Source organism: Erpetoichthys calabaricus, chromosome 1 (assembly GCF_900747795.2).
Source record: "Erpetoichthys calabaricus chromosome 1, fErpCal1.3, whole genome shotgun sequence".
NCBI classification, from domain to species: Eukaryota; Metazoa; Chordata; class Cladistia; order Polypteriformes; family Polypteridae; genus Erpetoichthys; species Erpetoichthys calabaricus.
In genome coordinates this window covers 30,017,041-30,044,865 of record NC_041394.2, presented here as the reverse complement: position 1 = coordinate 30,044,865, position 27,825 = coordinate 30,017,041, and the positions used below count along the sequence as shown (strand labels likewise).

The following is a 27,825-nucleotide window of genomic DNA, read 5'->3' as shown; positions in this document are numbered from 1 at the left end:
AAAAAAACTAGACTGGTCCTGAATTTTATAACAGACATAATGGGTGTCGGGGTCCCAACAATGAAAATAAGCATTAAAACTTACAGAATATATTCATTTTTCAAGCAAAAAAATATTCAGCATTGATCCGAATCTTGAGATTGAACAAATATTGTAAAACAGCTGTCTATATCATTTTAAGAAAGGAAAAAAAGCAAAACATTTTTGTGAGATTTGGCCATTTTAAAAGGAGAGTGGCTGTGCACTTCACTTTGCTGCTTGCCTTCCTCCACCACAACCTTTCAGAGACAAGGGCGCGGATTCACTTCAGAAAGTCACCGTCAAGCACCATTATGGTCATTATTGAATGTCAATATCCGCATGTAATTTGCTTTCTCTGTTCTGTAGACTAGACAATAATTGCAGAAAAAAGCCACACTTAGGATTGCTTATATTCTTTTATTATAAGGAAGCTTATTTTGTCATTTTGCAAAGATATTGTCTGCTGCCGCTGAAATGATAAGGCACACGTGCTTCTGTGGACTAGTGAGAGAAAGATTGCAGTCATGTGGCAATATCTAAACAGATGTGAAAGACATACTGTTCGTCTGGTTTTAACCCGTTTAAAGTTTAGTAAGTTTTGTACAGATGTTTTAGCATAGGCAGAGTTGGTAATGCAGAGCTATCATTTCAGCCTTATGGTGCCAGATATTACATGGATTCTCACCATACATTTATAGACTGATTAGGATTAGTGAGTGTCAGTGAGTATGCTCGCTCAAAAACATTGTCCTAAGTTATTGTACTTCCATATTTTCTGCAAGAGCATTCACATCATGCTTTACACAATTCAACAGTTGGTTTGTGGCACTTCAGTCTGCTCTATTGCACGCTCTTTTCCCTTTTCTGAGTGTTTTTTTTATTATGTGTAAGACACATCACAAAAAGTGCAACTTGCTGGTGACTTGGTTCTTTCACAAATCTAACGCTTTTACTAAAAATACAATGCAGTGTAATTGGTTTAGTTCAGATTTATTGTTATGTGTATAAAGTGCAATGAATCTCTTACTTGCACTGTTCACCATGACACTGCTGTTCCATGTGAATCTCCATAGACTATGTAAGAAAATAACACAAAATGTATTTGGCAAAAAGCTGGTACTGTTTTAGAAAAAATAATTATATGATTTGAGCATGTGTCTGTCTCTTGTTACAAGTCATGGCACAACACACCAGCTGAAGAATCAGAATTACAAAACTAAAAGTAGGATAATTTATCAGAATATAATTTAGAAAAGGGGGGGTTCTCATAACTCCACCCATGGCACCCACTCTGAGAAGATAAGTGAGCAAGAACAGCATCATTATCTTGATAAAAATAGTACCAAGAATCTGTGATGAAATGTATCATTTCCAGTTTACTTTGCTGGTCATAAGCATGCTTCAGAAATGAGGAAGGCATGTTTGCCACTGCAAAGTGTATGTCTTTATTAAGTTTGAAACCTTTTTTTTTTTATAACACTGGGACCCCAAAACCCATTATCTCCATTACAAAATGAAGAGCATTCTAGTTATTTTTTAAAATGTAAAAAATAGGCTTCATCATGATTTTAAAGAAATAACTGACTTGAAAAATAGAGAACATGCCCTTTAATTCTTTATCAGATGCTTCTTTAAAAACAAATATATTTTAGAAATATGAACTACAGTTAGCAATAGACTCTCCACAACACAGCCAACAACTAACAATAGCACATCGATTTATGCAGTTTTGAGTTGAAATTTGGTGTCCATGAAAGATATTTCAGCATTAAAAGCCTATCTGGGCTCAGATTTTAAATATATATCGCAAATGTTTTAAACAACATGTACTTTCTGTACTTTACTAATGCTTTTAGCTATATTCTTTTATCTCTGTTATTTTGGAATATGACTCATTATTAAAATATTTAATAAACAAACATGATATATCAGTCTTTGATGTGTATTTTGTCTAACTTGTTCCTACTTGATGAAACTTCAGTTTATGGGATCTAATTGTCCTAATCAACAAAGGGCCTTATTTACTTTGGACTTCACATATAATATAATATGATTGATTTAAAAATGCTATGAAATATGACATACTGTCTAGACTGAAGCTCACAATGCATGCAGTACACATGACAAACATGTATTAGGAGTATTCCACATTTCTTTTATCAATTTTTTTGGCCTTGGTATTCCTGCCCTTGTCCACTCTTTTCTCTAGGATAATCCAATCCCACCCCCTCATCATATAGAAAACGGCTGTGAAATATATAGCTCTTCACAGAAGCAAAAGTGGCCCCCGAGAGTCCTTACTGCCAGCTTCCTTTATTACCAGCTTTTAAAGTAATACTTAGAGCTCTTTTTTTTGGCACCATGTTAGCCAGGACATGTTCTAAAGATCGTGTTGACAGATCACCGAATGTGAAGAAGAATAGCTGTGGCTATAAATACTTAAAATAGAAAGTACAGTACACATAAAAAGAACAGCATCTCATAGTGCAAGAAAAAGAAGAGAGATGAAAGACTTAATGTGGGATTGAAATACATGCTAGAAAGAGAAATGACCTACAGATGAACTGCTGTAGTCTGAGCAAGCTTGGCTTGACCCAAGTTTTCCACACCACCCCGCTACATATTTGGGGTGCAATAGTCCAGTGGTCCATTAGTGATTAGAAGGCACCTTATTCTCTCTCTACAAGTGACTCACTAAGTGATTCTTTCATCTGGTACTGAAATATTGAAATTGTTGTGGTATGTGTGAGAAATGTGGTTGGGTACTGGATGACAAGCAACAACATTATTGATTCAGTCTCACCACACACTCATTCAGCAGCAGTGTCTTTGCTACAATTATCAGAGAAAGGAAAAAGATGTACTGTGTGCAAGCTTTGTAACTTTCTGACAGATAATTCATTGGACTATACACCACTAGGATGTCTGTTCAACCCCTTTACTGCTGGTCTAAGAACACGTCATGTCACCTGCCTCACTATGTAATGCTGAGTGAGTCAAATTACCCAGTGGCTTTCCAAAGTTAAAATATGGAAATAATTTGCAAGCAGTGTAGTTCCTTTCATGACTGTGTGAAAGGGACGTAAATACTGAGAAAATCTGTGACCAGAAATGGGCACTACCATTATAAACTTAGGTCTTTCAAGTCCCTGGTGTAAACTGGAGGAATTCAATAGTAGTTTTTGAAGTTCTCCATACTGATAGAGGACAGTACGCTTTAGTCTCACAACGGTACAGTCCAGATCTCTCCAGTACAACTCTATGCTGAGGTGAAGTGCAGGAACACCTGGTGCCACTGGTGACACCCTGGGCTTTATGACATGGCCTGAAACTCTAAAAGTAGTTCCTTAGCTTTACCTGGATTTGGCAATAAAAGCCTTTCTCTCTATGAACTTGGAATTAAAAGTACCACAGGAAAAGGGCTCAGCTCTCCAGATAAGCAAGGTGTGAAGTAATTGTGTTGTGTGTTGTGTACCAGCCAAGGAACAGTCAAGGGTCTAGCCAGGGCCCTTTTTTAATTTTTTGCACCCCACATATTATTCTTTTTCTTTTCATAAACCCATTTTTGTTATTTGGTATTGTCTGAGTTTTATACTGTTCAAATGTTCCACTACTGCCCACAACTGTAATCCAGAAAGATGATAATTCAATCATCATCTGCACAGTGCGATACAATACAATCTATTTCGTATAGTTCTCTTCACCAAGTGCAGGCACAGAGTCCCGTGAACACAGGCTCAGGTAAAAAACATACATAGATTGTACTAATTACTGAATAATTCTCTGGTAAAATGTACTTATAACTTACAATAATTACCAAATACAGAATTAGTACATATAATTGAGTCATCAGTGACTCATTGCAAGCCGAAGTTATGTCACCTTTTCCGCTGTCTGCCCCATGTCATTTACTTTACCTGCCACTCTTCCAAATGTCAAAATATAAAAGCAAGTGTATCACAGGCATACAGTGTAACAGCCTCCCTCCCTCCCTCACTCACACCATGGTCAAAGCATTAGCCTGTGAACCACTGGCTCATTGTCTAACAGTGACCAATTTCACACCAGCACTCTTGATTGCTGGGAAGTAGTAAATCGTGTTTGACCTTCTCTGTAAAAAATGCTTGGTGATGAAATTTACTATGGAAGGCACTATATAAAACTGGTGTCACCCTGCAGGTGTCAATTAACTTGCTAGTTTTACAAAAGAAAAAAAAATGGAACTGTTGTGATATACCATATCTATAAAATGCCTTACAATGGCACTTTCTCAAAAGGCACTGTATATAATTTAACCCAGCCACAGGGGATACACAAACCAGTGTGTTTCTTCATGTTGGTCCCAAGCCTGATAAATGGGGAGGGTTACGTCAGGAAGGGCATCCGGTGTAAAATTTTGCCAAATCAATATGTGGACAACAATACAAATTTCCATACTATATTGGTCGGGCCCTGGGTTAACAACGACCATCACCAGTACTGTTAGCCAACAGGGTGCTGGCGGAAATTGGGCTACTGTTGGCCGAAGGAGAAGAACAGGAGGGAGACGTGTCCGGGGGCAGGAGGAGAGGAGGAAAGTAAAGAGAGTGGAACTGAGGGTAGGAACTTTGAATGTTGGCAGTATGGCTGGTAAGGGGAGAGAGTTAGCAGATATGATGGAGAGAAGGAAGGTTGATATATTCTGCGTGCAAGAGACTAAATGGAAGGGGAGTAAGGCTAGGTGGATTGGAGGTGGATTCAAATTGTTCTATCATGGTGTGGATGGGAGGAGAAATGCGGCAGGAGTTATTCTGAAGGAACAGTATGTCAAGAGTGTTCTGAAGGTGAAAAGAGTGTCAGGCAGAGTAATGATTATGAAGCTGGAAATTGGAGGTGTGATGATGAATGTTGTTAGTGTATATGCACCGCAAGTTGGGTGTGCGATGGTTGAGAAAGAAGATTTTTGGAGTGAGTTGGATGAAGTGATGAACAGTGAACTCAAGATGACAGAAAGTATTGATTGGAGCGGATTTCAATGGGCATGTTGGTGAAGGAAACAGTGGAGACGAGGAGGTGATGGGTAGGTATGGTGTCAAGGAGAGGAATGAAGAAGGTCAGAGGATAGTGGATTTTCCCAAAAGGATGGACATGGCTGTGGTGAATACGTATTTTAAGAAGAGGGAGGAACATAGGGTTACGTACAAGAGTGGAGGAAGATGCACACAGGCAGATTACATCCTATGCAGAAGAGTTGATCTGAAGGAGATTGAAAACTGCAAAGTGGTGGCAGGGGAAAGTGTAGTTAAGCAGCATAGGATGGTGGTCTGTAGGATGACGTTGGAGATCAAGAAGAGGAAGAGAGTGAGGGCAGAGCCAAGGATCAAATGGTGGAAGTTGAAAAAGGAAGACTGCAAGGTTGAGTTTAGGGAGAAGGTGAGACAGGCACTGGGTGGCAGTGAAGAGTTACCAGACAGCTGGGAAACTACAGCAGATGTAGCAAGGGTGACAGCAAGAAGGGTGCTTGGCGTGACATCTGGAAAGAGGAAGGAGGAAAAGGAAACCTGGTGGTGGAATGAGGAAAGACAGGAGAGTATACAGAGGAAGAGGATGGCAAAGAAGAAGTGGAATAGTCAGAGAGATCTAGAAAGCAGACAAGAGTACAAGGACATAAGGCACAAGGTGAAGAGAGAGGTGGTGAAGGCTAAAGAAAAGGCATATGATGAGTTGTATGAGAGGTTGGACGCTAAGGAGGGAGAAAAGGACCTGTACCGATTGGTTAGACAGAGGGGCCGAACTGGGAAAGATGTGCAGCTGGCTAGGGTGATAAAGGATAAAGATGGAAACGTACTCACAAGCGAGGAGAGTGTGTTGAGCAGATGGAAAGAGTACTTGAGAGGCAGATGAATGAAGAGAACGAGAGAGAGAAGAGGTTGGATGATGTGGAGATAGTGAATCAGGAAGTGCAACGGATTAGCAAGGAGGAAGTAAGGACAGCTATGAACAGGATGAAAAATGGAAAGGCCGTTGGTCCAGATGACATACCTATGGAAGCATGGAGGTGTTTAGGAGAGATGGCAGTGGAGTTTTTAACCAGATTGTTTAATGGAATCTTGGAAAGTGAGAGGATGCCTGAGGAGTGGAGAAGAAGTGTACTGATGCCGATATTTAAGAATAAGGGGGATGTGCAGGACTGTAGTAACTACAGGGGAATAAAATTGATGAGCCACAGCATGAAGTTATGGGAAAGAGTAATGGAAGCTAGGTTAAGAAGTGAGATGATGATTAGTGAGCAGCAGCATGGTTTCATGCCAAGAAAGAGCAACACAGATGCGATGTTTGCTTTGAGGATGTTGATAGAGAAGTTTAGAGAAGGCCAGAAGGAGTTGCATTGCGTGTTTGTGGACCTGGAGAAAGCATATGACAGGGTGCCTCGAGAGGAGCTGTGGTATTGTATGAGGAAATCGGGAGTGGCAGAGAAGTACATAAGAGTTGTACATGATATGTACAAGGGAATTGTGACAGTTGTGAGGTCTGCGGTAGGAGTGACAGATGCATTCAAGCTGGAGGTGGGATTACATCAGGGCTTAGCTCTGATCCCTTTCTTATTTGCAATGGTGATGGACAGGTTGACAGACGAGATTAGACAGGAGTCCCCATGGACTATGATGTTTGCTGATGATATTGTGATCTGTAGCGATAGTAGGGAGCAGGTTGAGGAGACCCTGGAGAGGTGGAGATATGCTCTAGAGAGGAGAAGAATGAAGGTCAGTAGGAAGAAGACAGAATACATGTGTGTAAATGAGAGGGAGGTCAGTGGAATGGTGAGGATGCAGGGTGTAGAGTCGGCGAAGGTGGATGAGTTTAAATACTTGGGATCAACAGTACAGAGTAATGGGGATTGGGGAAGAGAGGTGAAAAAGAGAGTGCAGGCAGGGTGGAATGGATGGAGAAGAGTGTCAGGAGTAATTTGTGACAGACGGGTATCAGCAAGAGTGAAAGGGAAAGTCTACAGGACGGTAGTGAGACCAGCTACGTTATATGGGTTGGAGACAGTGACATTGACCAGAAAGCAGGAGACAGAGCTGGAGGTAGCAGAGTTAAAGATGCTAAGATTTGCACTGGGTGTGACAAGAATGGATAGGATTAGAAATGAGTACATTAGAGTGTCAGCTCAAGTTGGACAGTTGGGAGACAAAGTCAGAGAGGCGAGATTGCGTTGGTTTGAACATGTGCAGAGGAGAGATACTGGGTATATTGGGAGAAGGATGCTAAGGATAGAGCTGCCAGGGAAGAGGAATAGAGGAAGGCTTAAGAGAAGGTATATGGATGTTATGAGAGAGGACATGCAGGTGATGGGTATAACAGAACAAGATGCAGAGGACAGAAAGATATGAAAGAAGATGATCCGCTGTGGCAACCCCTAACAGGAGCAGCCTAAAGAAGAAGAAGAAGAAGAAGACTGTATATAATTTCAAAGACCACTGGCTTATTGAGTGACCCTTCCAGTATTACTATGGATGACAAGCCAGCAACCATACCAACATCACTTCAGAATGCGTAATCCACCTGAAGCTAAGCATATTTGGGCCCAGCAAGCACTTGGATGGAAGACCGTCTAGGAAAAGCTAAGATTGCTGCAGGCAGAGTTGATGCTGAGGCCATCAGGGGGCGCTTACCCCATGGTCTGTGTGTGGATCCCAGTGCACTGATGGGTACACCATGCTGAGAAAATGGTGCCACCCTTTAGAGGTGTTGTAAAAATTAGGTCCTTACTCTCTGTGGTCATAAAAGATCCCTGCGCCAGTTTTGAAAACAGTATTGTATTTCTAGATGCCCTGGCTAAATTGCCCACCACTGCCTGATCATTCTGGCTCCCTAATCATTACCTGTCTCTAACTGTCTCTCACCCCTTCACCACCTAATAGCAAATGTGAACATACCGGTGCAAGAAAGGCTTCCGTTGCATCATCCAGGTGGTTCCTGCACATTGGCGGTGGTTGAAGTGATTCCCTATGGTCTAAGTAAGGTGCTTAGAGTAAGCTAGAAAAGTACTACAGAAACTTAACTAATTAAATTATTTAATTTTGTTAAAAATGGAAACAGATTAACTATGTGTAAGCAGTGTGACCACCCAGTGGCTAAGACATTACACTGTATATCAGTAATGTGTTCGTTTGGCCCGGTGTAATTCCCTTTTGTGTCTCCAAGAGCAAGTCATGACACCTTTGAAGGATGAACTATTGGAAAGGTTGTGCTCTGTGCTGAGTGGATAGTCCCCTAGTTATTAAGACAATGGACTATAAATAACAATACTTCCACTGATGGTATCAATCCTCACTTGCTGTATAACTTCCTATTAATGCATTTACTCATCTTAGGAAACACAAAGCAGTAAAGACGAAGGTAAATTCTGCTCAGAATATCACTGGTACACACCAGAACATATATAAAACACACACACACACACACACACACACACACACACACACACACACACACACACACACACACACACACACACACACACTTGTGCTAGAAAATCAAATAGTATCATTGAAGACCTCAGTCATCCTGCACTCTTCACCCTCTTCTGTACACGTCCATTAGCACTAACACCACAAGATTTAGGGATTTTTAAACCCACAGGTCATAACCCATGCATGAGTATTCCATATTCCTATCATCTAATGTTGAAACTTAATGTATGATGTTGTATTCATTGTCTTTTGTTCTTCTTCTACCTCTGGTACTAGTCTGTGGAAGACATGCAAGTAAGAATTACAGTGTACTGTTAGTGAGGAGCGAAATTGAGTTTTGATTTTGATACAGCTTCACAAAACTGACAATAATATCACAAGTGTTTTTTGGAGGTTTTAAAGGTTTTTTTTTTTTTGTGACTAAGCAATAAGACATACTGATACCTAAAACCTCATTCACACTGCTGTGCTTACCTGGGTTCTTTTCTGTAGCTGAATTGCATGTATTCTGTCACACACGAGTACATTCAATTCTATTTATGCTTCTCGTTTACATCACCACAAAAGATTGCTGTGCATTTTTTATAAATGTGATATGCTGCATATTTTCCACATGAAGACACACTAAAACGCACCACTGTGCTTGTTACTGTGGTTTCTCCACAGATAAATTTCACTACACAGTAGGCTTACCTCCACAACCATTACCTAGCAGTGGCCCTTTCCTCTTCTTGATTCCTGCAGAATTGTTTCAGTACAAGTACCATGGAGCTTCAAGTTTCTTTTCCATCTCTGATGCATGTTTATGAATGCAAACACCAAGATTTTCATCATAAATGGAAAAGTGGGGATCACACTACCAGAACATGTCTGGTAGCTCAAGAAAATGTCTACATGTGACAGGAAACAAGTTCGGTATTTTTTTTTTCTTCCATGAGAGGTCTTTGTTTAAATACTAAATGACAGGCATACACATATGGCATTAATGCATTTAAATACTTCTAAAGCAGGATATAAATACCTTTTTTCTTGTGTCAATGGTATAAAGTTTGCTGAAAGCGAAACCTTATTCATGCTGCAAACTTGTTTGAGAAGTGAAACAAACAGTATCACTGCAAATTCAATTATTCACAAATCATTTTGTGTATCACTGTGTTCTGACTACATATGACAATAACCCTGAAGTTAATCGTCTGATTCAGTACCCCGGCCACTGCGACCATAGTCTAAGTGTTTCCAAATTTTGTTGATGTGTAACCAGATCCTCTTTGCTCAGGCAGTGCTCCCTTAATAGGTTGACCCCACTAGGATCCCAGAACATAAACTCGTGTCTGCACCTGGCAGAGTGTGGAAAGCAACCTTCTAAGTCAGTCGAGCCAAAGGAAAACTCCTCTGGCATAAGTTACTAGTTGGACCTTTGCAGTGGGCTCACTCCACATACAACTAATTTGACCTCTCAACACTTGGGGCCTCATGTATAAACAGTGCATACGCACAGAAATGTTGCGTACGAACGTTTCCACGCTCAAATTGCGATGTATAAAACCTAAACTTGGCGTAAAGCCACGCACATTTCCACGGTACCTCATACCCTGGCGTACGCAATTTCTCCGCTCGGTTTTGCAGACTGGCGGCACCCAGCATCAAAGCAGTGCTACTGTTCCTGTGTGGTCACCCTTTCTTTCTTAGATCCACATTCCTGATGCGGCTTTATAAATACACTGAAACTAACTGCATATTGTTTATTAGTGTAATGCATCTGATTGTAGTTAACCTGCAGCAATATAATGGTCCAGGGAATAGCCATAGTATTCCAAATACCATAACTGCTTTAGCATTGTTACTCTCAATGCATCTTCTTCTTCTGTCAGCTGCTCCCGTTAAGGGTTGCCACAGCAGATCATCTTTTTCCATATTACTCTCACTGCACCACTCGGAGTATTTATATCACTGTATCTGAGTGGGGAATCACAGCAGCAGCTGATTGGAAAGAAAAGTATTGGTATACAGCATGAAGCAGACGCTGCCTGAGCCACGGCAAAACGTTTCAGAGACTTTCCTGTACGGACTTCGCGGTTTAGAAACAGTTTCATCCCAAGAACTATAAACGCACTCAATCAGTCCATCAAGTGCTCCTTGTAGAACTGTTTGTACTTATAAGTACAATTCCCTCACTGTAAACTTGCACTACAGTTATAATATCGCACAACCTGCGCCACTTTATAAAGCGTGTATTAACATATGATGACAATATCATTTTTAAGATGAAATGCAGCAAAATATGTTGATTATACTATACAGATAAAACTTTAACTTCATTTAAATAATCTGTATTGTTAATAATTAAACATGTGAGGACACGGTGCTGCAGTGCTAGCTAGTTCACGGATAGCTCCTGCATTGTGTTGTATTATTGCTGGTGCTGACGCGACACTGGAAGGATAGATGGATAGAATAATTAAACATGTACTATGAAGATATTTCAATGTTCCTTAAAAGTTTTGAAGAATCGGCATTCTAAGCTTACAAATGGCTTCACGTCTATTACAGAGCTGATTGTGTGGCAATTGGGTATTTGGAGAAAGAAAAGTAAGGACAGGAATTGGAGGTTAGTACGTTTGAAAGAGACAGTACTTCTGTAATTAATTATTTCATCGAAGGTCACGCATGGCGCAGCAAGCCTCTTGCGTGAGACATGAACAAGCACTGCGCCACCGTGTTCCCATGTTTAATAACATGCTTTCATTCCTATCATCATGAAAAAGATATCACGTATACATCTCAGTGTTTAAATTATTCAGAAAGCTGTAATATCACGAATGTAATGGATTATGTGTCCTGTCGGAGAAAGAGAAAGCCCATTTAAGAAGCAGGTAGTGATTCACACACAGAGCACATAGAAGATCAAATACAGAACAAAGCATTTAACGTGCTACTTTAGTTACAATGGGATTTGAGAAACTAGTAAATTAAACGATTTTAAGATGAAGTTTATGATGTTCTACTTTAATGGCAAAATAAACTACGTGATTAAAGTGGAAATTTCGAGATTAAAGTTGACATTTTGTGCTTTTTTCCCCATTGTGTGCCTATTTTTTTTGTCTGTACCCTAATAAGCTTTCATATGACACTCAGATGGTGGGCTACGACTCGCCTTTTCATGGCGACTTTGATATGTGACTTCTTTTTTTATTTTCGGGCACTGTGCGACTTTGTGAACTTGAGCTTTCGAGTTTCTTCGACACTCTGTCACTCGGTCAACTTCCTTTTGTTGATTATACCACCGTTTAAACTAACAAATAGAACGTTTTTCCTTTGCCTCCACTTGGTATTTGCTGAAATTCTTATATTTTCCCCCGTGCTTTTCCAATTGTCTTTTCACAGAAGGCTATTTATATTGATTTGCATATTCAAAGAGGTGTAATTCTGGGAGGAGTTGGGGCGGGATAGAAGGCGCGTGCACGTGCGTTACTTTTCACGCTGATCGGGATTTATGTAGCGGAAGAATGTGGAAGTTGGTGAATGCACAGATTCCTGCATCTGGATTTTTCTGTGCGTACGCACATTCCCGCTTTTGTGCTTACGCCATGTTATAGTTTTAGTTCTACACACGGCGTTATACAGGAGGCCCCTGTACTGTATAGTATAAAGTTGACAGTTCTTACTGACCCTTCCAGTGACCCCTATTGAGCTTGCATCTCACCTCGGCTGCCTCAGGGAGGATAACTAGAGAAAAAAATGGGAGCATTACCCGGAGTGATTTCCAGTGAATATAATACCAAAATATTCAAATTATTTTACAATGAGCAAACAGTGTAGCCCCAAGAGGATACAGGACTGGACTATAAACCACAAGGGTATTTGTTCAATTTCCACCAGTGACTGACTGTACAGGTAAATGTGCCAGCTACTGTAAATTACTGTACACTTATTATCTGTTTGACAAAAAGGGTGACTTAAATAAATAAACTCACATGTTAATGAAAAGCACCCAGATCTGTGCCCCAATAATTCAATGTCTTACTATGTTAGCATCTGTGGTGACCCTGATCAAAATTATCACCTCATTCCCCCACTGGGCCATTCCTATGGGTCCTACCACACTGTTGCAAAATAGATTATAACCCAGGATGCAATGCATCATCTAGGTTAGCACTATATCAATATGAAGAACTTGAACAACAGAATCTTTTGAGATTTGAAAACCTATCCATTGGTTGTCTTTCCCTTACATAGTAACGTCACCATTATTGATTTTCTATCCACGTAAAAATACTAAAGGCTGTGTCACATTAAGCAACTTTTCCAGCGATTTTCAGTTGTTCCCTTCATTTACATAATTGTAGCGAGCTGGAGGCAGAATGTGGCGTGACCCATTGAAGCCGGTTGTGTAATGTCACATACACCACGACTAACTCTAACTACTGTATATATACTCACGTATAAGCCTGTTCTTGAAACCCGAAAAATCGATCATAAAATCAGACCCTGACTTATACACCCGTTCAAAAATGCAACACTTAATCCTCCATTCTCGCACCAGTTTCTCAGATGCATCAAATTTTGTTGCAGCAGCGCAGTTACCAATTTCTTTCGCTACTTCAACGATGTTTAATTAAAACCAGCTTCATATTTTCTTCTTGTTGAACTCTCCATCGTAGATAAGGGATGCTCTTACGATAAACGTGTATGGTGTAAGGTGTGAGATACAAAAAACACAAAACAGTGCAAACTATTTGCTTTGGAATAGTTCAGGTATTACCATGTGGTGACGTAGGAACAATACATAGAAAAAAAAGGCAGGGTGCTCCGTGGTTACTCTGTCAGGTGGGCGTTAGCATATCATAATCTCTTGGAGCAATAGCGTGAGCTTTCCATATTCGACTTATACGACCGACATTATAAAATACCAGAAATTATACAGTAAAATCAAGTCCAGACTTATCCGCAGGAGAACTTATCTGCGAGTATATATTGTAGTTGTCTGTGATTTGATCCGACAAAATCCAAAAACAGGTTTGATTGTAGGGACGGGCTGTGCACATAAAAGCTGACAACCAATGAATAATCATCCAGAAATACAACATATATAATGTAGTGACGAGGAATAAGGAACACAGGGGCTTTAGACCTCACAAAAAGAAGAGAAGCTCATTTGATCTTTGTCATACCATGACAGAATGGAACAAAAAAAAAAAGAAAAAGCCAAGACTGTGGCTGAACTCACCTGTTAACCATTCATACGCTGCAGGCTCTGTCAGGCAGTACTGTATTGGCTGTCAGAAAATTAATTAGCATCACTGTGCTAGAAAGACGTGACACAATCACTAAATTTGACAGCACTTTTCAGTTGTTTAAACTGAAATGGTCTGGCAATGAGAACGGTAATTGCTGTCAACAAGTCTGACATACCGCATGACTAGATGTCTCATAATGTGACATTGGCTTAACTTGCCTTGATGCGGTCCTATAACACTGTGGAGTGCCAACTGTGACTGATGAGGTTAAAATTGAAAATCTGTTCACAACTCCACTCTACACTGTGATTTGTCACAGAAGGATGAAGGGCTAGTAGTTAGAAAAACAAGTCAAACCGAGGCTTTGTCTATGGGGTGATCTTTGCTTACTTGGCAGCTCCATATCCAGGAGGATCTACAGGGTGTTCCCAGGCAGTGTGGTGAAATTGAACGCCTTATCTGTTACGCTGTCTCACCTGAAACATTTGTGTTTTTAACAAGTTCTTGCATAAGACTGTGCAAGTTATAGCGGGCTACAAATTCATTTTTAAGCGAGGAAAACAGCTGAGTGTTTGAGTCAGTAGGAAAATAAATAATAAAAACAAAGATATTCAGATTGCCTGCAAGTGCTTGCGGGCTGGATTTTGAAGTTTCTTCACGGCTCATTAATATTTGAGGAAAATAAAACTTTAAAGACAGGAAAAAAGGAAGGCCATCATATTTGAGAAGCATCCCAATGTGTTAATTTTGAAAATGAAAGCACAAGGGGGAAGTATTCTGAAAATCTACATAGCGCCAGAAAGGAGGAAACGAAATGGCAGGCTAGGCTACATTAGAAGGTCTTCTGTGTGTGTGTGCGTGTGTTTTTAATAGACAGAGGGCAGTGGCAGTTTTAACTTCAGTGTATGTCTAACATTAAAAATGCTGGATAAAAAAAAAAGATATAAAAGACATGAAAAAGAGTAAATGGGGACTGTGCTTTCCAAAGAGAAGGGAATGGCAGGTTATTACAGATAAGCTAAACAAACAGGCCAAAAAAAGTCCACATACACGCACACATACACTAGGGATTTCCTGTGTATTATAACTTCTTGAAAAACTGACCTATTGTTGGAATTATTGTTTTCCGTGACTTTGTCAGAAAAAGGGACTTCTGAATAAGAACGGAAGAATAAAAAAAAAAAAAAGAGAACAAAAGGAAAATTGCATAAAGAGAAGATTATCTGAAAAACAATTCCTGTTACTATCTTTTCTGTTTCACATTTTTCATCCATGAAGAGCTTCTAAAGGCTGTTCATCTTTTTTTTTTCTGCTTTTAGTTTAAATCCGGTAACTGATCCTTGTTTTAAAATCAATGTGAATGTGCACTGGATTAAATTTTAGAATTTTGACTTTTCATTAGTGACCTATACTGTTTATTAGGTACAGTACATTGTCTCACTTTTTATAACCATTCGTCCATTCCTCATTTTCTGATGTTTCATTTGAACAGCATTAACTGCTAACCAGAGATAACATTTTTAATCCCACTTAATCCAGTTCAGACTGACAGTGGGGCCGGAGCCTGTCATGGCAGTGTCAGTCGATTACAAGGCCAATTTGAAACAGCCAGTCTGAGAAAATCTGTCCTCCTAAAGAAAAATGCCACCAAGACATTGGGGGAAAAAACTTACAGATTTCATATAGAGAATGACCAGGGGGTGATTCAGCCCCAGAATTCTGGATACATAAAGCAGTCAGTGTAGCACAGTGGTTAATTCATTGGGTTTAAATCCCACTACTGACACTTTGTGACCATGAGCAAGTCAATTCACTTGCCTGTGCCACAAACAAAAAATAAATGTATCTCAAATTTGTCAGTCACCTTAAATAAAGAATGTCAGATAACTAATAACAGTAATAATGAGGCAGCAGCATGGCCTTCAGGCCACTCGCTCATTTCTAAAATTTATTTAATTGTGTTGTAAAACCATTGATTACTTGGTGCCTAAATATTCACCTTTACAAATTTGTCAGTTTTTATTTCTCATTTATGTGTTTACATTTTAATGCTACTTACTGTTTAGTTTGTGAATTTACTGATTTTACAGTAACTGATTACTCTCCTTATTTCCACGTTTACACCATTTACTGTTTAGTACTTGAACTCTCTCTTAATTGATGTGTTGTAGTATAATCCTCATTTCATTCATTTCTTGTTCCCACATGGCTTACCTTTTCATTCTAAAATTATCATCTCATGAATTTTAATGTTAGCACTTTCACTCTTTAGGCTCTGAATTCTCACTTTACAAATTTTGGACAGCACAGTGGTAGTGCTATTGCTTTGCAACAAGTGTTCCCAGGTTTTCTCTATGTGGAGTTTACATCTCATCTCCGTATCCATGTAGGTTTCCTCAAACAGTCCAAAGACATGAGAGCAAGGAGAATAAGGATTGTTAAATTGGCCCTAGTTTGCGTTGGTGTGTGTGTGTTCACCCTGCAATGGACTAGCACCCTATCTAGGAGTTGTTCCTGCCTCGTACCCGATACTTGTTGGCATAGGCGACACCTTCTCCGCAACCCTGCTCAGGATAAGTGAGTTTGAAAATGAATGGACTTTACAAATTTTCTCTTTAACGAAACTGACACTGATACATTTTGTGAACTTTACTCTTAATTTTAGTTTTAGAAATGTTTGCACTAACATGGGTGACTGTTTAGTGCTTGCATTTCCTTTTACATTACAGATTTGATTTAGCACTTCTTATTTTACTTCAGCACCACTAACAGTTTGGTAATTCAATTACATTTTGCAAACTTTGGCTGCAATGACTATATGGTACATGAATGATCATTTTAGACAATGCCTATATAAAAAAATCACCCTCTTGGAAGTTTTAACATTTTATCCACATCGAACTAAAGTGGATTTATCATTTTTGACACTGGTCAACAAAAAAGACTATTTTTCAAAGTGAAAACAAATTTCTGTAAAGTGACAAAATTAAATATAAAACACAAAGCAATTGATCACATAAGTATTCACCCTTTTATCATTACTGAAGCAACTGATCAGTTTTAGAAGTTACAGTACATCATTAGTCCAATGGAGAGGACCTGTCTGAATGGTTCAATTGATTGAAGTCTAAATATCCTTGAATCTGTAAAGGCCCGCTTGTCATGGGTCAGTATGGCCTTACACTACACAATGAAGACAAACAAATTCTCCTAGCAACACTTATGTAATGGTGACTAAAAAGTTCAAGTCAGGGGATGGAGACAAGAAAGCATCCAAGCCACTGAATATCACTATAGTCCAGATAAATAGTGATAGTGATTATGCAAGAAGAAGACTAGTCAAGGAGGTCACAAAGAGACCTCTGAAAACTGAGAAGGATATATTGGTTAAAGTTTGCCAGGAGGCACCTGGGAGAAGCTGGAAGATGGTTCTATGGTGAGATGAGACCATTATTAAGCTTTTGACAATTACAGTAATCCCTCCTCCATCGCGGGGGTTGCGTTCCAGAGCCACCCGCAAAATAAGAAAATCCGCGAAGTAGAAACCATATGTTTATATGGTTATTTTTATATTGTCATGCTTGGGTCACAGATTTGCGCAGAAACACAGGAGGTTGTAGAGAGACAGGAACGTTATTCAAACACTGCAAACAAACATTTGTCTCTTTTTCAAAAGTTTAAACTGTGCTCCATGACAAGACAGAGATGACAGTTCCGTCTCACAATTAAAAGAATGCAAACATATCTTCCTCTTCAAAGGAGTGCGTGTCAGGAGCACAGAATGTCAGAAAGACAGAGGAAAGCAAACAAATCAATAGGGCTGTTTGGCTTTTAAGTATGCGAAGCACTGCGGCACAAAGCTGTTGAAGGCGGCAGCTCACACCCCCTCCGTCAGGAGCAGACAATACTGCCAATACTGATGCGCTGTGCAAGAAAGGACAAAGCCGGTTATACTTCCTTAGAAGGCTGGCTTCCTTCAACATCTGCAATAAGATGCTGCAGATGTTCTATCAAACAGTTGTGGCGAGCGCCCTCTTCTACGCAGTGGTGTGCTGGGGAGGCAGCATTAAGAGGAAAGACGCCTCACGCCTGGACAAACTGGTGAGGAAGGCAGGCTCTATTGTTGGCATGGAGCTGGACAGTTTAACATCTGTTGCAGAGCGAAGGGCGCTCAGAAGGCTCCTATCAATTATGGAGAATCCACTGCATCCACTTAATAGTATCATCTCCAGACAGAAGAGCAGCTTCAGGGACAGACTGCTGTCACTGTCCTGCTCCACAGACAAATTGAGGAGATCGTTCCTCCCCCAAACTATGCGACTCTTTAATTCCACCAGGGGGGGTAAACGTTAATATTTAACATTATACATAGTTATTGTCTGTTTTTTTCACCTGTATTATTATCATTCTTTAATTTAATATTATTTATTGTATCAGTATGCTGCTGCTGAAGAATGTGAATTTCCCATTGGGATTAATAAAGTATCTATCTATCTATCTATCTATCTATCTATCTATCTATCTATCTATCTATCTATCTATCTATCTATCTATCTATCTATCTATCTATCTATCTATCTATCTATCTATCTATCTATCTATCTATCTAAAGAGAGAGAGAGACAGAGAAAAACAAACAATCAAAAATCAATATGTGCCCTTCGAGCTTTTAAGTATGCGAAGCACCGTGCAGCATGTCGCTTCAGGAAGCAGCTGCACAGAAGGTAGCAACGTGAAGATAATCTTTCAGCATTTTTAGACGAGCGTCCGTATCGTCTAGGTGTGCGAACAGCCCCCCTGCTCAATCCCCCTACGTCAGGATCAGAGAAAGTCAGCGCGAGAGAGAGAGAAAAGTAAGTTGGGTTTCTTCTCAGCCATCTGCCAATAGCGTCCCTTGTATGAAATCAACTGGGCAAACAAACTGAGGAAGCATGTACCAGAAATTAAAAGACCCATTGTCCGCAGAAATCCGCGAACCAGCAAAAAATCCGCGATATATATTTAAATACGCTTACATATAAAATCCGCGATAGAGTGAAGCTGCGAAAGGCGAAGCGCGATATAGCGAGGGATCACTGTAGACTAAATGCCAAGTTTGGCATAAGCCAAACTGACAAAAACAAAAAACATGGTGATTGTAGCGTTATGCTGTGGAGATGCAACAAAATAAGGGAAATTCTGGAAACAAACCTGATGTACTTTGCAAGAAACCTTCACGTTAGGAGAAGATTTGTTTTCCAGCAAGACAATGACCCCCAAACATAAAGCCAAAGCTATGCAGGAATGACTTAAAAAACAACATTGTGAATTTCTTGGTGTGACAGAGTCAGAGTCCAGATCTCAATCTAATTAAGAATTTATGATTGGGCATGCAACTGGGTAATTTTTTGCAAAGAACAATTGGAAAAAAATCGCATTGTCCAGCTGTCCTGACCACACAGATTTAAGGGTGTCATTTACTAAATACTGACTTTCAGGGTGTGAATACTTAAGTGATCTATTATTTTCTGTTTCATATTTGTAATTACTTCAGACCACTTTGCAGACTTCACTTTGACATTTAAGATTATTTTTCTGTTGATCAGTGTTAAAAAAAAATCCAAATTAAATCCACTGTGATTCAGAGTTGTGTAGCAATAAAATGTGATAGGCACTATGAATAAAAACAATGTTCCTTGTCTGTCATTACATCAGTTTAATCTTTTTATTCCCAAATGGATGTCAGAGTGCTGCTTGCTATGTTGACTTGCTCCTACAAACAATGATAGTCTGTGCCTTCAACAGCTATCAACTATCATATTGTGCCTTTCAAGTTAAAAGGGCCAACTCTTGTCCATTGCTGACAACACATAACAGTCTCACCTGTAATTCTTTATTCTCCTCTTCACCCAAACATTCCTGCAGACTTTTTACATATGTGAGATTATTTAAAACATTAAAACACATTAAATACTTTAACTCAATTTTGACTCTGGGCGGCACGGTGGCGCAGTGGTAGCGCTGCTGCCTCGCAGTTAGGAGACCTAGGTTTGCTTCCCGGGTCCTCCCTGCGTGGAGTTTACATGTTCTCCCCGTGTCTGCGTGGGTTTCCTCCTACAGTCCAAAGACATGCAGGTTAGGTGGATTTGCGATTCTAAATTGGCCCTAGTGTGTGCTTGGTGTGTTTGTGTGTGTCCTGTGGTGGGTTGGCACCCTGCCCGGGATTGGTTCCCTGTCTTGTGCCCTGTGTTGGCTGGGATTGGCTACAGCAGACCCCCGTGACCCTGTATTCGGATTCAGCGGGTTGGAAAATGGATGGATGGATGGAATTTTGACTCTTTTTATATATTTGTATATTTATTTCATCCATCCATCCCTATATGGTGCTATTTCATTGCAGGACACATAGAGACCATCATTCATACTGTACGATTTCAAAGTGGCTCATTAACCAAACACACTTGTGTTTGGGATGTGTAAAAGAAACTGGAGAGCTGCAAGAAAAAAACTTAGGCAGACATGAGGACAACGTTCAAACTCTATACAAACAGTAACTGGGTATATCATTTGAACCTAGGATGCTGGAATTGTGAGGCAGTAGCCATCACATCACCCCATATACATTTTCTTACTTTTAAACAGGGCTTGAAACCAGCACAGAAGGACACATTTTCACCACCTTGGGCCTGTAACTTAGTTCTATTACTTGGCAGGATTGTCTACTCTATGGAGTTCCAGCCCCTACAAAGTCCAAAGGAATGCTGTTCAGTGAATTGGTGCTTGTAAACCAGCACACTGTTGGTAGATTTAACTGGATTTGGTGCTAGTGGTGGTGGGAGGTGGTCCTTCCTTGCTCTGAAACTACCAATTCAAATCAATTTAAAACATTCCTCTTTCTTTATATACCACCAGTAAAGGCAGACTTCAAGATAACGTGCAGTGAATACAATTGACTTACAGTTTTCATACTCTTTCTCTGTAACTTTAGCATTCATTTGCTCAGAGGTTGATGTGCTTGTTGCTTCCTAAGCAGCTCTTCTTTTCTCCATCCTAATGGCCCGCTTCTTCTCTTCTTCCATCGGCATCTTTTCACGTTAAAACTGATTAAGTCAGTTTTTGTGTTGCGTTACTTGGTACGTTTTCTTTAATTTTCCACTTAAGCTGGCAAGAATTCTTCAATCTGCCTCAAAAATGATTTAATATATGAAGAGGTAGGGGAAGTGACAGCGAAGGTCAACCTTGGAGGTTAATCGTCACCCTGAAAGTGGATAGTAGACATCGTGTAGTATATGTGTACCAAATTTCAGGTCAATAGGTGAAACAGTTTGTGAGCTACAGGTGATTTACAATCCTGGACAGACAAATGGACAGCCATGGTAGCGTATTATATAAGAAGATTTTTGATTGCTCAGTTCTGGCAGTGATCAGTAAAGAAGTAACTTTACAATAAACATTGACTCAAATTAAACTTTACATTGAGTAATGGTTCTAAAGCAACATTCTGCCCATCCATTTTCTGAACCTGTTTGATCCAGTTCAGTGTCTTGGGTATCCACATCCTTTGCTAGAAGATGTCAGTTTAGCAGAGGTCACACAAACATGATACTGGAGAGTGGCGACATGTTGCAAACTGGTGAGACACGAATGTAGAATTTCACTGTTCTAGGTAAACATGACAATAAATCTGAACTTGAACTAGCTTCATAATGGGCACCTTGGTGGAAAACCAGTGTACCCAGAGAAAAAACTAGTTAACTGGCACTTGTGTGGTTCATGATTATTGTAATAAAATATGATGTATAGAGATAACACAGTTTCCATTTTTGGTCCAGACAATTTTATATTCTGTATACATACTGTGTGGTGATTTTTTGTGTTGTAAATGAAGGGGCATATTATAAGAGTAAATTAAATGTTTTTCACATAACCCAGCTTTAAATTGGTATAGGAGCAAGTAAATTATCTATTCATTATTTATTCTTTTTAATTACAAAAACATTGAATATAAATAGAGTGTACAATAAATTAACAAAGTTTTTCCCCAAAATGAGGTCAAAGTAAACTCTAATTTTGAATCTGAGGTCTTTGAAGGGAAATGGGTGGCATGGTAGCGCAAGAATCAGTTCTTTGCTAAAATCCCATCTGTTCGGTGTTTATGTGGAGTTTGTTCACTCTCCCAGAGTACTTGTTTCTACACATGCAGTTTCTATACATATCCCACATTCTGATCTGACATTCACAGTTTGTGCATCAGTGTCCCCCTATGATTGGCAGTTTTTCCATCCAGGGTTGGTTCATATCTTTCATCCAATGTTAATGTAATACACTCTGGCCACTGAAACTCTATAATGTAATAAGTGGGTTCTCAAAATGAGTGTCTGGCACACATTATTATTGCTCTGGCACACCCATACCCCTCAAGACTACTGTGACCCTGAGCCCTTCAACTCAACTAAAAAATGGTGTAGTGGTTAGCACTGCCACCTTTCAGTCCGAGGGATATGCACTCAGTCCTCTCTTCTCTACTTCCAAGACAGATGTACTGCCTGTCTATTTAACTGACAGCACCAAAAAGGCTAGTATGAGCAGGTCCTGTAATGGAGCGACATTCCTCCTTGGGATTGGTCTTACTTTGGTTCTTATTCCCCAATGCCCTGTACTATGAAAAGCAGATTCAGAAAACGGAAGGAATAATGTTAGCAATAAATAGCGATGTCTTTCTTAATGAAGTTTGTTATTTTTGAGCAAAGACCTTCAGTTACTTATAATTTTATGTGAGGGAACGTTTCAGTATTTGACTTTGTAAGAAACGTAATTCAGTTTTGACCAGGAACCTTAGTTTGTTTATTTATTTTCAAGATATATACTGTATATAAAATATATGATATTTTAAGAATGATAAATCATATTCTGGTTGTAAATATTAACTTGTTAACATGGTCATGGCTTATATGACCAAACAATGTGTGGATAGAAATTAGCGGAAACCCACAATTTTTTTGTATCTGACAATCATACCTTTCTCAAGAAAGCATTTCTTAATGTTCCCTGCAAAACAGAGATCTGGCGGACTTTCCCCTAAATACCATCTAAAAATAAATTAATGTTCCCCAGTAGCATTTCCCCTTTTTACTTTTGACTCCAGCAGAAGTTTTCTCATTATGGTTACTGTTGATATTTACCATAAAGATTAATTTTATTCCCACCACCAGTTTTTTAGACCGTGGCCTTGACTGCTTTCCTTTCCATTTATGCTTTGATTTAAACACTGAAGGAAAGACCTTGATTGACTTGTGTTGTAGCTTTATAAAAAAAAAGTCTGTTATTAAATAAATCAGGGAGTTTAGGGGGGATTGGGGTTGGCGAATTTCAGCATTGCAGGCGTAACTACTGATGCTGCATGAAAACCTTGGCTTCAGCTGGAGGGAGGAGCACAATAATGAAACACATGGGAATAAAATGCTGCCTTACTTAATGGTGATCCAAAACAATTGCTAATATTTCTAGGGAAAACAGAATTCAAAGCGGAAAGAATATCATTTGGATACACATGCACATATATCCGGAGGAAAGAATGCTTGGCAGAAGTCTGGCACGTTATGTCCTGCCACTTTCAATTGAATGCTTGTTTGCTTCTGAAGGAACCAATGAGGTGAAGATACACAAAGAGAGAAAATGTATATACATACTGTATACTGCATAAATATATAGAGTACGTAAATTTGTCAAAATTGAGTATGTACCTGATTGCATGTATGTTCCAACATTATGCAAAAGTGATAGATTTTCATGAAAATTGTAAGGGTAATTAGGTGATAGTCCAATTTAGAATATAGGCTATACAGTGCCTTGAAGCAAGATCAAGGAGCAGTTTGAGTGGTTGGGGGGTTAGAAAAATGGTCGTGAAATAGTACAGTATCAAACAGGCCAGAGAAACAAAGCCACAAAAGTTGTAATGGTGGTGAAATGGTAAATGTAGTTGTCTTTCAAATATTTGTCACAAGATCAATTCCCAGTCAGACTACTTTTTCTTTAGTCGTGGATTTCCCTCACTATTATTGGCATGGCCCCAGAATATTTGTGGGAATGTAGAATTAACGTAGTAACATTTTGAATTAACACTGGGGCAACACCCAGCAATATTTACATTTCTTAAATTTGATCAATGCCTTTATCCAAACCGATTTGAAACATTTGAGATACAATTGGTTATGTTTCTTTTCTTTTTCCAATTGGATCACAGGTGAGTGAAGGGACTTGCTCAGGGTCACACAGTGTAAGTGTTGGGATTTGAACCCACAAGCGCAGGGTTTGACATCTAAAACCTAAACATCTGCACCATACTGCCTGCCTGTCTGCACAGTTAGTTAAATAACTTAACCATTCAGGAGAACATGAAGTAGCATATAAAGTATAAAATGACAAAACCTGCAGCTTCCCTCTTCTTACATTTATGGGTATATAACTATGTCTACCAAATGAGTTAGCTCAACTTACCCACCACAGTGTGCCACAAACACCCCTGATCACATCTCTCAACTCTCTCTCTCTTTTTTTCTCTGTCAGTCTATAAACTGGCCTTTTTCTTCTTCCCATCAGTCAAGCCTTTTCCCCGACTCATCTCCTGACTCCAAGCTTGGTCAGTCTATGGGCTTTCAGCAGCTTTAAACTTGTTCTTGGGGTTCAGAGAAGTCTCAGTTTTGCTAGCATGGTCTTTGGATGCCCTACTATTATAACAGGGACACCAGGCTAGAGTTCCCACTAGTGGCCATTTGTGCTCCTGTATCTCTGATGCCCCCATCATCTCTTTAGAGTAGGCTACACTGATTGCGCACAGTGTCCAAAGACCAATTCAAAGTACCTGATCTACACTGTTAAATGCAACAGCTGCATATTTTACAATAAACATGGCCCCGAAACTCACATTTGTGAGTCACATGTATTCAATTATCAACTACTTTCTCCTAACTGAAAGTGTGCTTGAAATTGCTGGAACTCAAGACCCCCATTTCTTCACACACACACACACACACACACACACAGATACAACCATAAATTACCTTCTGACAAGTGGTTACCATTTAAAAAGTAGGGATCGTGACTAACCTTACCCTGTTGTTAGGGATGACAACACTCCCAGCACCTAGTTTATCCCCTTCCATCTAAAATGTGCAGGTCACTGTAGCCTTAATGAAGTGTTAGCTGAGAGTAGTCCCACAACCGCTAGCTCACTGGTTAGCTTTTAAAAAGTGTAGATGACAGGAGCCTAGCTGTGGTACACATAGGTTAAGATAAATTCACCAATTTCTGACTTTTTGCCTAACAAAAAAAGTGAGAGACACCAATGTGCAGTCTATCTAAAATTGTATTCCACACAGGGCTACTTTTTCAAAACTGCATGTGGTGTTAGTATGTTAGCAAAGAGATTGTCCAAAACATCTAGTGTAGCTATTGTGAGATACTAGGAGGAGATGATACCCTTCACCCACAATTTAACTAACATTTATTAAATGTCGGCCAGTGTTGCATAGCCATAGGCAAATGTTAGCCTGAAGTTAATCCCCCCCATCCCCATCAACTTCTAGCTCAAGGCTTACCACGTACTAATTTAAGGCCACTGCTGTGTAGATATTCTGAAATATTAGCCAAGATGATAGCGCTCGAAAGCTAATTCATTACCTACCGTTTAAAACGTGCAGGTCACTGCAGGGATGCCATACCCAAATACAAGCCAAGATAAATCCCCCAACTATGGCATAACTGCATAGTCTTTCAAAAGTGAACACGGCATTGTGAAATTGTCATGGTGGCCAAGATGCCAGCTTGCTGCCTAACATTCAGAGTAAGGATGACAGAAGCCCCATTGTATCATACCTCGATCAAAATGAATTTAACATTCCTAGCTCACAACCCAGCCAGCCCATTTACTTTTCCAATCAGTCCCCTTGTTCACTTACTTTTAATCATTTTGAACTTGTGCACTTCCTTAGCGAAGTAATCTTCCTCTGCAGTCTCCCAGTAGGGGCCTTCGACAACCTGATTTGACATGTCCTGTACCATATCACGGGTGCTGTTGTAGAGGGACATCACCTCCAGGGGTACAGTGACCCCATCGCTCTCAGTGGTCGGCTCCTGAGACATTTTAAGCTTACTCAGAATTTGGCCACGAATAGCTTCTATGCGCTTTTTACGGACAAGCTCCATGTCCAGGGTCTTGCAGGTAGACATGCCTTGTGTCCAAGACCAGGAGTCCAACAAGAGAGCCGTCAGCTGTAACAATCCTAGCAACTTCATGGTTTCACAAGAGAGTCACTCCACGTAGGAACACTAACATGCAAACGCGGTTCTGAAGAATGATTCTAAAAGGTGAGCCAGGTGTCTGCACTCAGTTGTCCTGGCATAAAGGATGATTCTTCCTTTTAATCGTCTTTCTGCCAATTGTCTGACTTTTGTGCCTTTCTTTAATGTAAAGAAAGTACTAATCAGATGACTGAAAGTTCCTCAAAAGTCAATCAAAAAGCATGTAGGTTTTGTTCCTTCTGATGCAGATAAAAACATAACTTTTACCTTTTAAGACCTCATCATACCCTATTTTTTCAGCTTGTCTTCCTTTAAATCATTTCAAAATACAGCAAAAGCAAAATGAACCTTTTCTGAGTTAAACTGGAGCCTTCAGTCCAGATATGTGTTACTTGCAAGGCTAAACAGTTCAGTTTCCATCCACCTTCTCAATTTTCTTTGCTGATAGTTTAAAATTACTTGTTAAAAAAAAGGAGAAGACACTTTCCTTGTATGTTCAGCAGATTCCACTACAATAAAAGATAGACAAGCCTCCAAGATGGTAAGACGGCCCCAGAGCTCGACACCAGGTTCCCCGTTTTGTGTCAGTAAGACACGAGCTGCATGCTGAACTTCCTTACTCTCTCTCTCTCTCTCTCTCTCTCTGCCGGTTTCAGCTTGCAACACAACGGCATAAGATAGCACTTTTTTTTTCTTCCTCTCCCAGGCCTCAGGTTTGCGCTTTTCTCTTTCTCTTTTTCGAGTGCCCGCCCAGGAAATGAAAGGGCCGTTTCTGTCTTTGCAAGTTACAGCTTCTCTGCAGCTTGCTCCCAGTGTTAAGGGTGATTAATATAGTGTGGCGACCTCCGCCCCCTCAAAACACACACACCCACCACCACCACCTCAAAATAAATAAATCAATTTAGACTGGTAACTGAGTTGGAAAAGAAACGCTTAGCCATAAAACTGACAAACAAGGAAATGTCAAAAAGTACAGACCATTGGGTTTAAGCAACACAGGTTTCAATACTGAGCAATTGTTACAAGAAAGAGAGAAGCAAAGTAAAACAAGAAATGGAAATCAAGGGAAAGAAACAGCCCAAGTGGAAGGGTAACAAAGCAAAACGAAAGCCATCTTTAAATTGTACCCCTTTTACTTGCATTTGGTGTCAAGCTCAAGCCATTCTGGGACATCCATCCTCCTGGACAGCTGTGGGCTTCCATACCTCTCATTCCCTCTTCTGCCTACAGGTATTTGTGGGTCTTTTTTTTCTTTTCCCCTCTGGGAACAGCTGTTAGCAGGTGAGCTTCTACCAAGATAAGCTGCAATTACATAGAAACAAGCAGACAACATGTTTGTTTAAAGTTGTGAGAGAAATTCTTTTACCTTTTTATGAGTTTACAATCACAAAGCTTGTGGTCAGTTCCTTCAGCAATACATTCCAAAGCCTGCAGCAAAAATGCACAAAGGTTACCTTTATTAGTAAAGCAGGAAACCATTTACTTTTTCCTCCCATTTGCTTTTCCCAGTTACGGGTGCTGTAACATCTCAGTGAGCTAAACAGACCGGGCCACCCAGCACCCTCATAACAGTCTCCAGTTCCTGTTGGGCGAATTCTCAGACAATTCCAGCTACACAAGAGAGTCATCTCTCCAGTGCCTGCTGGGTCTTCTCCCAGTGTGGGTAGGAACCAAGAGGGTCTCCTCACTACATGCCCAAATCACCTTCATGATCAAGAGATGCAGCAAGCTCTTACATGGCCATATGGAAATGCCGTGACAGAAATTCTGATAAAGTGATAATACTTTATTTGTCCCCAAGATGAAATTAAAACTTTACAGAAGTTCAAGAA

General features: G+C 39.9%; 1 protein-coding gene across 1 annotated transcript in view; it reads right to left on the bottom strand.

Moving 5' to 3' along the window:
• Window positions 1–26,779, bottom strand: part of LOC114648198 (transforming growth factor beta-1 proprotein-like) — a 95,949-nt gene extending 69,170 nt beyond the window's left edge. The window contains exon 1 of the mRNA XM_028797090.2: window positions 25,651–26,779. Coding sequence (XP_028652923.1) covers window positions 25,651–25,987 — 337 coding nt within the window. The 5' untranslated portion in view covers window positions 25,988–26,779. The remainder of the gene's footprint in view (window positions 1–25,650) is intronic.
• Window positions 26,780–27,825: the final 1,046 nt, after the last annotated feature.